We start from the raw sequence: 12059 nt of genomic DNA, 5'->3' as shown, positions 1-12059 counted from the left end.
CTTGCATTACTGAGCGGTATATCTTTTCCATTCCCCGCTGGCTTCTTTTCAGCCCTCCCAGCCCTCCCCCGGCAATTGTCCTGCGAAGGACAATGTACGCATTGCGTCACTGCGAGAGATACGCCCATTGTTCGAGCTGAAACAAAGCCGAACCCCAGCCCAAGCCCAACCCCAAGCCCAAATCCAAAGCCTGCCATGCGACATTCAGCCTTCAGCCTCTCGGCTTTAGTCATAGTTTTAATCTCACTAATGGCTGGCACGGTTTCAAGTCGATGGCTACAAAGCCCAGGACCTCCTGCTCATGTCACAAAGGTCCTCTGCTGCACACGACAATTCAATTCCGCCCCCTCTTCAAAAAAGAATAAGGATTCCATATACAAAGTGAGATATATTGTACGAGATATGCTCATCCGCAGGCGCATATTTTGTTTGGTGTAAAAAGCTTGAGTTCGACTGCAAGCAGGTGCAAAGTTTAAAAAAGTTAAGGAACCATAACACTAAAAATGAATACAGATTCGAAACTAAAGATAATTACTCACAACAAAGTAACAATTCCCTAGAAACATACTGCAGAATGTCAATAATTCAATTGACACCTTTGAAAAGAAGTGAGTAAGTGACTAATTCAACTGCCAATCGTCAGAATATTTCGCATTCTATAAGGTAATGTAGTAGAAAAATAGAGAATAAGCTCCCTCGACTGCCAGCTTTGAGCAAACGAGAACTGAAAAATAATATCAGTTTAGCTTGGCACCTCGGATCGCAAACAGGTTACTGCCGCAATGCGGGAACTACAAAAGCTGGGAACGTTTTGGCTTGCCGCTTTCATACTGATAGGCAGTTGTTTCACTTGTAGGTCCAACATTTCCTAGAAATTACAGATTATTTAGATATTTTTATTAACAGATGCCAAGCCGGGCACCTACGTCAGTGACTTTGTCTTTCCCACGGAGGAGAGTCACAAACCCCGCGATTGGGAACAGGTCACAGAAGATCAATCTTCCGAACCGAGAGACTTCAATGGGAATATTAAAAGTCCGGACAAGTGCAACGAACTACATGTGGATGATTCGACAGGAAATGCTTGTATGATCTTCATCAGCTACAAGAAACTGGAAGATCCCCTTGAAAGTTTGAAGAGGGCTCTAGTTGAGGAGCTCAATCTTCCGGAACTCGTTTATAGCGTACGGGTTGTGAAGCGCGGAAAACATCGTTTGGTTTTCGAACTGCCAAGTGCCATAGATGCCCTTCTGGCTTTGAATGGCTACTGCAATTTATATAAAAATCGACATGATCGCAGTTATGAGATCCTCAGTGTTGAGAATTGATAGATTGATTACCAAAGAATTTCAGAGCTAGATGAATTGTGTAACTTTACTACATTCAAGCAAGTACCTAAATAAAATCTATATACATCTATTAAGTTCTATAAACCTTGGTAAAGCCAAACAATTACTAATGAAGCCATATAGAGTGGTTCTAAAAATTATAGACTAGCTTATAAACCAGCTTCATAGTTTGCTAAAGTTGATTGTTCTAATAAAACACTCTATTTAAATACTACTGGTTGTTATAGAAAAGTGATCGCTACAAAGTTACTTGCTGGGGAGAGGAGAAATATTAATCTATTAAAGCTCTGACGCAGCACATAACATACTATATTGACTCACAATAGCCAGCGGCAATCTTATAATGGGTAATCCCCAATGGAAATTACTTCAAAGCTGCCTGAACGGAGCCCCAACTATTGTTTGGCAAAATCAAACAATCGAAAGCCATAAATAAGTGGATGTGAATCAGAGCGAGCTTTGTTCGCAGCGGACGCGGATTTTGGAGCCCGGTGGCCAGGTGGACGTGGAACCTAGACTACATGTATGCAATTAAGATTGCTCGGCGTCATAACGCATTTTGTGCGGGGCGTGGCTTTGGCGGTGGGCTGGCTTGTTTATTGACGTTGCTGTTCCTGTATTAACTGGGCCAGGAGGCACAGGACGCAGCAGGACGGACCAGGACACCCCACGAAAGCCCCAGTCCCGGTGTACCGGTTACCCCGGCTGTTGTCGCGCTGGTTGCCCTCGCTGTTCAACATGGCCACAATGGAGCAGTTGGCCATGGCGGAGGAGCCCAGGAAATGGGCATGTGGGCTGCGAGGATGCCGGGGTGCGAGGCCTCTAGGATATGGGGAAATGGGCGAGCGGAGCTTTACAATTTACACATTAATTATGAGCAGACATGTGTTGTAGGCGTTTTGGCCAGGATCCCAGCCCGGCTGCCTCGAGTCTTGCGGCGCGGTAACAGGTGCCTCCTGTTACTTCTTCGCAGTGCACGGGCACTGGCAAAAATAAAGATGGTCATTTAACAAATTTAGTCTTGGGTTCAGGTAGAATTTTTCTGATATCTTTGATTTTCCACTTCATATAACTTTTTCTTAATCATCTTCTAATTCATCACTGATTCATATCATTAAGGTGAAAGCTTTAAGTCCTTATGACACTTGATAGAAAGTTGACTAGCTGATGGGTTTTTTTCAACCTATCATTAATATATAAAATTATAGCATCTTGTTATGTTTTGATAATTTTTTACCTATGTCTTATTTATTTAGTTATACAAAAAAATCAAAATCGAGTTTTGTAATGAGGCCTTAGTGCTCTTTTGTAACATAGTTAATATTTTAATTTTGAACTTAAATTTTATATTCATTGAATGTAACATTGCAAATTATTCCCAATTCTTATTGTATCAAAAACGTTCCCAGATCTTAAAAGATCATTTTTTATACATTGTTGTCAATTTAAAAGGTAGCATGTCTAAAAGAATCATAATCAGGTCTACCCAATAATTATCAAGGGGAGAATTTAAAATATTATAATTTTTTTTTTTTTATTTTTTAGGTATTAAGAAAAAATGGTAATCGAATAACTTATTAATACGAATTTTACTTTCTCACGCCTTATATAAGTAAATTTCTTTATCCTTAATATAATTTTGTGAGTCCCTGATTTCGCTGAGTGCATAAAGTATGCAAATTAAGGCTAGCAAAGTATGCCCCTGGCCGGGTTTTATGGCAGCGAATTAATGAACGCAGCCAACGAGCCTGGCAGTAACAAGGACGTGGATTTGGGGAAGGGTCATTATTTTGCCCATGTCCCTGCTCCAGCTCCTCCGGCTCCTCCAGTCCCTGCCCTCCTGAAATGCATTGTGGCCTGTTGGTCAGCTTGTGGCTCCACGAATCAGGAACACCTCCCCTCAGCCCCCGCCGCCGTGTGCAATAATAGCAATAATTTATCACCCCGGACCCAAATTATGCACGAACTCAATTGTGCGTGAAATTAAATTTTAAGCGCAAACAAGACGACTTGTCGGCTCGGCCCCCGTTTGCCCCAATAATTTGGCTAATTTCACTTGTGAGCAGCCGACGGCCAGGACATGCAATTCCATCCAGCCCACAAGCCGCCCGGGCCAAATATAATTGAAAATATTTCAAATTGCCCAATGCAACCGCAAATGACATCTGTACGGCAGCATTGGTTTGGCACTAATTGAGAGTTTCTTCCCCTTGAATGCTTAAGCTTGAAGTCCACTTTCTGGATTAATGAAAAATTAATAATCTCTTTAATTGTCTGGAATTTTAAATGCCCCTGACCAGGGGCCAGAGTGATTTATTGGCAAAGAGGCATTTGTATTTCTAATTTAGAAAGACAGTTTTCCCACTTGACGTTTGCTTTTACTATTTGCTCTTGATTAAGGATTTCTTAAAATAATAGCAAAAAATACTAAACGATATCAAGTATAAAACGCGCCTACATTAAAGATGCTTTTTTCTTGAGTATATTTAATATTTTCTGAAGATTTCTGAAATGGAATTAACTTTCCTTATCTCTAAACTTTTTTGAACATATACTCTATACTGCCATCACAAACTTTGAAAATGCGCAGACACTAGAGTCGGTTGAAATAAATTTTGTAACTCACTCTCAAATATGCCTGGGCAAAATTCTCCAAAGACATAAAATACCAAACTTTTCGATTGCATTTTTGTCGTCGGAGTACAGGGAAGTACCTCTGATTGCCTTAAAAATAATTTATTGAGTCAATTGACTTTTGCAGCGGAGTCTCCGCAAATAAACGCACTGCAATCGAACTTACAATCTCCGGGGAGTCCCATACACATTCACTTGATTTGATTGTGTTGACTCTGCAGAGGGAAATAAACTTAAGTGCAGCAGTGGCCACGTCCCCGAATTCCGAGAGATTCTATGCGATTTCATTCGGTTCCATTTGAAATTTATTGCGGCCGGAGTTCGTTCACATGGCAAGTTAAAGCTCCGGGTTGCATGACTCATTCAAAATCCGGCATTTGCTCATTTTCGGGGCTGGGCTTTTGGGGGAAAGTCCGCCGTCCGCAGTCCGCAGTCCGGACATTTGCGAAATTCTGACTCAGACTCCCAGAGTCCGGACAAATGCAAACCGAGTCACACATGTCAATTCGATTTGATCGGAGGTCCGTGACGGATGAAGGAGGAGGCCTAGCCGGAGCCCAAGTTGAGTCCTTGTTTCCACCGGGCACAACACAACTCCACTGGAAGCCCAGGCCTCGACAGGGGGCACATGTCTAGAATTGGCCAAATAAAAATGTCTCTTTCTGGTTCACATTGATTGACAGACGAAGTCGAAGAAGGAAAATGTCTCGTTGAGTTTGCACTGTGGCTTGTCATTGAAATATCATTTATAATTGGAAGGAATTTCCATATGACCAAACTGACTTTAACATTGTGCAAACAATTTTTAATAGAATACCTAATATAATCAATGGAACGCAAATATGGAGCCAAAAAGAAGTGTGTGAGGTACCGCAGATGTGTCATATAAAAAAATATATACATAGTTATTTATATTAAACTAGTAAGAAATATTTATTTATTTGAAGATGGCTGGACTTACTCGAGAAGGAATCTGTTCATAGGAAATACCAACTTCATAGTTAGAATACCTGATAAAAATAATGGATTATTTATTTTTACTTTTTTTGTGATTTGTAATGGAAATAAGAGTTTTATATATAACGATTGAAATTGTTTTATTTTTTTTATTGAAATATACAACCACTAAAACAAATTCTTTAAATAAAATATATTTTCTAAGTTTGTTGTATAATCTCTTATAATTTGAATATAATAATTTATATAGCTAAAAACTTATTTTGTTTAGAAAACGAAAAAGTACAAAATACAAATAATTGGAATTTTGTATATTTATATTTCTTTTCTGATTTAATTTACATTATATACACTATGTATTTTTAAATATCAACAGTCGGTAAGCAAATTCTCCACTCGCATTCAGCCATTTGATTTAAAACTCACCACCAATTCAGCAGCCACAGCGCAGTTTCCAAGCGACAACCCAAGCAAAGCTACACAATTCTGTAGCTTTGCAGCAGTGTGGAACATAAGTCGCCCCATTGGCTTTTGTATAAGAGTTCAGGGAGTATTAAATAAACATAAATAAATAGGAAAAGCACTCACAAAACCGAATGAATACATTTTGCATAAATATTCCCTCTTTGAACTCATACATTTTAAGTAATTGAATTCATAGACACATTCAACCGGGCAAGTCAAAGCTGAGATTTACACCAGCGTAACGAAAAAATCCCCAAAAGAATTTGTTTTGAAATTGTATTTATTGCAACCAGCAGTGCGAAAAGATGAAAAATGTGTATCAATCCGTTGGCAAAGGATGCTGCAAAATGCTGAAGGCAAATATTTTATGGCTTCGTTTCCGCATTTCGTAGTTGTTCGACACTTTCAGAAGAATTGCTGGAACAACAAAAATGTGTGTAATAAATAATGCACAATCGAATATCATAAATAAAACAATTTCCATTTCGCTTTTTGGCAAGTTTTTGGTACAAAACAAGATCGTATTTTATTTTACAGTTTGGTATCTTCTTACCATGGCCATACACAAGTATTTCTATCCTTTTTGTATTATAATTGATTAATAAATGTAATTGATAAAGCTTTAAAGGAGTTATCAATAAACAATTCACATGCGTAAGGTTTCTTTTTTGTATTTAAGATAATTGCTTTAAGGGTTATCCCTTTGATATCTTTTAAGCTGAGATAAATAAACATTTATATTTACATCCGTGTTTACTCACCAGGTTGAACTTATGGCTTTAATAACTTTAATTCACTTGCCCGACCGGCAATTGCCCTCTCTGTTTTGGCATTAAGTACATCCTTTGTCTCTTTGTCGGCCGCTTAATTAATTTATTTAATTACACACCCATTTGCATTCATTTTTAAACAGCTGGCAAAGTTGCCATTATGGTGTATTCGTGTCTGTTTATGTTTCCCTGAAAATGAAAAACAAACTGAATGAAAATATCATCAAATTATGCATCGTGTATATATTTTTATCATTCCCTTTTGTTGCAATGACGAGCTGGACACGAATGGAAAATCAATTAGGAAACGTAATGATGTGGAAATAATCATAAATTGAGCTGAAAATAAATCGTACAATTTTAAAGCTGAGCCCTTTTATAATGAACAAAGTCTGCAGACTGAAAGGTTTTTAAACAAGGCTTGCAATTAAGTTGCGTAAGAGTGGACTTAAAATTTTAATGACTTTAATTATGCAAAAACGTACAAGAAAACCCTTTTAACAACAGATTTGAGAGAGTTAAAGGCCCTTGAAAAAAGGGATCAGAAAAGACGTTAAATTTAATCATTAAATTAACCCCTAAGTCGTAAATCGACATGGAAACCTTTTTAAAGAAAGATTGCGTGTACTTTAGGTGGGCGCCACATTTTAATTTCTGTAATGTTTTCTCTATCTTCAAAGCCCATATCAAAACAACTAATTGGCTTTATATATTTGCACACTTTTTGTATAGTTTTTAATTGACTAAAATTATTACTGCGGCTCTGGCTTCCTGGCAATTAGTTTTATTACAGTTTTAATTAAAAGTGGCTGAGGCTAGAAAGCAAACAACCACAATTCGGATTTTTGAATGCAGGAGTCAGAACCAACCAAATTAATAGTAGTAAAATTTGCCAGGGTATTATGAAAAGGAGTTATTACTATTTTTAGGCTTTATACATCACTGGAGGCACAGCTGAAAAATTTCGCACAAATATTTGCTTGGACAAGCTTGTTGCAAATAAAAATCGCATCGAAACTAAAGCCAATTTTATATGATTTGGTCATGTAATTTTAAGAGCTAAAATCCCTGCATCTCTGATTTGCATCGGAATCCAAATAAAGAACCGGCACAGAGACGGACGCATACATATTCAGAAAGATTTCGCATGCGGCGCACATTTTTGAATACATTTGACAATTTTCGTAAGAGAAATGAGAAATATTTGCATTTACTTGAGTAGCAGCAGCGACAGCGACGACTACGACGACGGCAATGCAAAAATGTAATTTCCATGAAAGCAGCCAGCTCCGGGGAGGAGAGGGTCGCCAGCTACGGGATGTGGGCGAGGACGAGGACGAGGGCGAGGAGCAGGTCCTGGAGCCGGAGTCATGAGCCAAGCAGGAGTCATCCGAAGTGGCTGCAAGTGCGCAGGCATTCGGGCACTTCCCCCAAGCCCCGGGTTCCACTGTGATCCTGGTGTAGCTGCACTGGGAGAAAAGCATCGGTCTTTATCCCTGCTTACAAAAATGTATTCAAATAATAATTAAGAAAGAATTATTTGACTGCATATCTTTTTAAAAATTAATTTTAGGATTGATATTATTTTCAAAATTTAAAACTTTCAAGATTGAAAATGATTCCTTTTAGATATAAGATTTCAGATAAATATTCCAGAGAAATATATAAAAAACTATAATGTAATAATATTTATTATTACTTTTAAAAAATGTTGTTGACTTCGAGTTGACTTTAAAAATGTAGTAAAAATAACAAATCTTTATTTATTCTTCTAAATAAATTTTATTCCCAGCAAATTCCCCCCCCGTGAAAATACAATTTCTTTCAATTCTGCATAATATTTTTCCAGTGTACTTCCTACCCAAGTGCTGGCAGTAAAACTGTGTAGGCGAGGAAGTTTCTGGCATGTAGGGAAGACGAGGCGTTGACGGCGGTGTCTATTGTGCGGGTTAGCAGCGGCTGCATTTGCATCCCGGCAGCAGATGCTCCGCTCAGCCAGCCGGGGAATGGGTTGTGGGCGAGGATGTGGATGTGGAGGTGATGGTGGAGGAGGCTGTGGATGTGCCATGTGGACTGGGCGATTTTCCAGAGTCAGAGCCGAGCCCGAGCCAGAGCCAGAGCCTGTCCGGCGGCTGGCATGAAATATTTGACTTTTGAGTAAAGCACCGACTCAAGTGCTCGCCGGAGCTCCCTGGCGCTCTGCCCTGCCACTTGACAAGATTCACTTGTCTTTCAAATGCATTTCATATTGTGTTGCATAATTTTCTGCGGTTTCCCAGCTCTAATGTGGGAAAACCCTAAAAAAAGATGGGAAAATTCTACAAAAAAAAAGGAAAAAAACCTCCCGACATTGTGAAAAGTTTTCCAAGAAATTACTGGGGAACTAGTTCCGTCGTTGTCGTCGGGGCTGTTGTTGTGGTGTTGCGGAGTGCATTGTTTGTTGTGGTGCAAAATAGTCGTTTCTATTTCCATTCCCATCTGGCTGGCAAAAGTGTATCCCAAGCTGCTGCACTTGTGCCAAGAACTAAGCAGAGCGAGAAGTTTTATGGAACTACACGTTCGAGTGCGGAATTCCCATTCCCCCGCCAAATGGCATGTGATGGAAAATAGGTTTGGCACCCAGCACATGATTCTTTACTGCTGGAACAAAGGTATTTTAGGGATACCCTGAATTCGGGGATTTCAATAAAGTCTACAAGATGAATGCCTCAGTAGCGTCGGTCTTTGTGCAAAACATTGTTTCTGATACTCAAATTTAAGCGGTTTTTGGTCACATGCAATTATTCAAAAAAAAAAAAGTACTTTTTAGAAATAATCTAAAATGGAATACAGAGTATCCAGAATATTTGCGCGATATAATTAGAAAATATTTAAGCGCTGTTAGAAGATATTAGAATTGATTTTAATAATATTTACATAAAATATTTAACTTCATAAAATTTTATTTAAATAACTATAATTATGAAAAAACTAAAAACTAAAAAAAAAGAATATTTATATTGAATATAAAATCCATGGATGTATTTCATTTTTATGAGTGTATGAATGAATTTTTTCTTAGCCATTCATTACGAAATATTCATTAACATAACTCAAAAAACAAGATTTAAATACGAATTTTCCCAAAAATCGAGCAAGTTTAATTGGCATGTGAGTAAGGACCGCTTAAGCGCGGCAAAGACCGAAAAATCTTGGAGGCACCACTTTCGCGTTCAGACCAGGACAAAAAATTAATCATACGCTCCGGTTGCCAGCACAGTGGAGGGGAATTGGCCGGGATCAAGGGGAATATTATTGCGGTACAAAGGGCAAATTAATTTTTCATAAAAGGCGAACCACGCGGCCACCGCAGTGGGGCTGTGCTCCTGCTTCTGCTCTTGGTCCTGGCCCCTCATCCGCATCCGCAACCCCATCCCCAGCCTCTAGAACCTGCGGTTTGCTGCTCACGCACGTGGGATATGTACCTGCCACACGGATATACACACTGGCACACACCCTGGGCCGGGCGCAATTAATTTTCAATGTGCGCTTTATGCAGCTCCTTGCCGGGGTCCGGATTTTCCATTCTCCGCCGTCCCGGCGGGAAAATGCGGCTGCCAAGGTCCCCAGATGCGATGGCGAGTGCGGCGGGGCGTGCTAATTGCCACACAAAAAGCGGCAAAAGAAATGCAGCCAACGTTTCGAGCCCTCGAACTGCTCTTGATCGCATCGCTGGCTAATGTGATGTGTGCTTAATTTCCGTTCTTCAGCTAATTGGCCTCGTTTGCCTGCGTTTCGCTAATTACTTAATCATCAGCCGCCCTGACAGCCCCTAGATTTTGCATAAGAGAAAAATGGTGTAATCTATAAGCAGAGAAAACTATGGATGCAAGCTGCAATACTGAATAAGCGTACATCCTTGGCTAAAAAAATGTATATAAAATCCTCATGGTTTTTTACCAAAGTAAATATTTATATACTTTGTAAAACCTAAGAAGATTTATAAGTTTAAGCTGCAACAATACCCAATAAATTGTATACATTTTATTAGTGTACAGAAGTAAATATTAATTATATAAAATATGTGTTCTTATCTTGAATTCATTCATCAGCTTAATAATGTTATTAATGGGGCATACAGTCTAATAACTTTGATTACGGTAATTAGGAATTCGTTCTATAAAAATAAGGTTATCAGTATATTCAGAATCAGTATAATTTATTCAAACATTTTATAACAAAGACTTTGCTTTTTTTTATACAAATAATACTAAAAAACATATTTTAATGGCAATGCCTCTTGGGTCTTATCATCATTTGCGCACGTTTTAGCGAATAAGTATGCCCCTTCCACTGATACCAGTTGATGCCCTTTCCATGGGCGTTATCGCCATACTTGCCAGCTAGATTGCTACAAAAAATTAAACAAGAAGAAATAATGAGTTAAGATATTAATAAATTTTAATAATAAATATTTACCTGTGATGACAGGCATTGTACCACCAGGCACTACTGTAGGTTGTGGCACAGTTTGCAGTCCCATGTTTGTCATTGTCGCGGTCTTTGGTGGTGAACTTCTGGCCCAAATGGGTGGCCAAAGCATCGCCGGCATTTCCAGAAGTATTACCCAGAGATTCCAGGTTGAAGCCGTCCTGCTCTGAACCTATTTTGAAGTTATCGTACATCTGGTATCGCCGTTCTCCCTCATTGTCCTCGAGTATAACCAACAGCTCTTGGGTCTGCGATGAAGTTATGGCGTGCAGCTTATCAAGGCCCAAGAAGAACTCATTCTCTAGTCTACCGAAACCGTTCTTGTAATCGTTCCAATCTCGGAAGAACTCCTCACTGCCATCTGTGCGGCGTAGGAAAATGGTCCAACCGCCACCTTGGCTTAGCTGATCGCAGGCCACTACAAAGGGGTGTTTACTGTACTCCGGCACCACGATCACATTTATTTCACTGTGCTGGGTGAGCACTGAAGGTTCGGCGCAACTTTTTCCGTATAGATGCGTCTCTACGCCAATTTTAGATAGACAGTTGTCCACTTTCTCTGTTAAACTTTCTAGTAACTCTCCTTGTCGCTCCTGCTCCACACTTAAATTATATAATTTGTATATTTAATTATCTAATTATTAATTAATGAAATACACTAACCGCACTGCAATCATTTGCGATCGTATCGACGCCGCATTGCCGCAAATCGTTGATAATTCACACACTTTATCAGCATTTATACAGGCTACTGTATTAATGATTAAAATAATAAGTACATTTGGGAGCTGCATGTCTACTGTAGAGAGCAATTGATGAGGAACGACTGAGGTAAGACGCTTTTATACAAAGCCGGCAAACAAAGAAATGCTGGGGCTTTCCTATCACTGAAGCTCGGATTTTTTCAGAATATTTCAGTTCTTCCCCGAAGATTGTTTACTTTCAAATTGCGAATAAATTATACACACACCTTTTTGCTTATCGAAAGCATTGTAAAAACTTCTTCATCAAGCTTAGAGATGTTATATACTACCATGTTTACGGCTCAATGACGAAAACAACATCTCAACTGTATCTGATTGCAATGGAGGACAAGTAGGTTAGTGGATTGCATTCGTATCCATCAAATTCGTTTGGCTGTCAGCGTTTCCGGTCTGGCAGGACAATCAGGACTGCCAGGACAACGTGGACAGCCTGGACAGATGTCTCGGCTTCGAACCTGGTAACGAGCTCATCCGCAGCCAGACCACCAAGCCCAAGCCCGAAACCCAATCCCAATCCCAAACCCACTGCTGTCTGTCAAATTGAGCGCAAAAGCCTTGGCATCCAGCTCAGGTGACATCAGTTCCGTCTCGTTACAGTTTGAAGTTTACCGTGTGTGACAGGCCTGGGGTTTGGTTTCGGGGGCGGTGGG

General features: G+C 39.5%; 2 protein-coding genes across 2 annotated transcripts; one reads left to right on the top strand and one right to left on the bottom strand.

The window, feature by feature from the left end:
- Positions 1–733: 733 nt before the first annotated feature.
- LOC108027725 (uncharacterized) lies at positions 734–1560 on the top strand. Its single transcript, XM_017099278.3, has 2 exons — positions 734–852; positions 907–1560. The coding sequence occupies exons 1-2, from the start codon at positions 783–785 to the stop codon at positions 1326–1328; spliced, it is 492 nt and encodes a 163-aa protein (XP_016954767.1). The 5' UTR covers positions 734–782; the 3' UTR covers positions 1329–1560.
- Positions 1561–10356: 8796 nt separating this feature from the next.
- On the bottom strand, positions 10357–11475 carry LOC108027710 (ryncolin-2). Its single transcript, XM_017099259.3, has 3 exons — positions 11309–11475; positions 10634–11248; positions 10357–10565 (listed from the first exon to the last, which is right to left on the bottom strand). The coding sequence occupies exons 1-3, from the start codon at positions 11437–11439 to the stop codon at positions 10439–10441; spliced, it is 873 nt and encodes a 290-aa protein (XP_016954748.1). The 5' UTR covers positions 11440–11475; the 3' UTR covers positions 10357–10438.
- Between the last annotated feature and the right edge of the window lie 584 nt (positions 11476–12059).

The sequence above is a fragment of the Drosophila biarmipes genome, chromosome 2L (assembly GCF_025231255.1).
Source record: "Drosophila biarmipes strain raj3 chromosome 2L, RU_DBia_V1.1, whole genome shotgun sequence".
Lineage (NCBI taxonomy): Eukaryota > Metazoa > Arthropoda > Insecta > Diptera > Drosophilidae > Drosophila > Drosophila biarmipes.
The sequence above is the reverse complement of the archived record's forward strand: the minus strand, read 5'-3'. Positions and strand labels throughout refer to the sequence as shown.

Bases quoted from the DNA above. Each gene is read 5' to 3' on its own strand.
- LOC108027725 (XM_017099278.3), top strand. From the start codon at position 783: ATGCGGGAACTACAAAAGCTGGGAACGTTTTGGCTTGCCGCTTTCATA. The intron at 853-906 runs GTAGGTCCAACA...TTTTATTAACAG, and splicing joins GATAGGCAGTTGTTTCACTT to ATGCCAAGCCGGGCACCTAC.
- LOC108027710 (XM_017099259.3), bottom strand. From the start codon at position 11,439: ATGCAGCTCCCAAATGTACTTATTATTTTAATCATTAATACAGTAGCC. The intron at 11,249-11,308 runs GTTAGTGTATTT...ATATAATTTAAG, and splicing joins TCGCAAATGATTGCAGTGCG to TGTGGAGCAGGAGCGACAAG. The intron at 10,566-10,633 runs GTAAATATTTAT...AATTTTTTGTAG, and splicing joins TACAATGCCTGTCATCACAG to CAATCTAGCTGGCAAGTATG.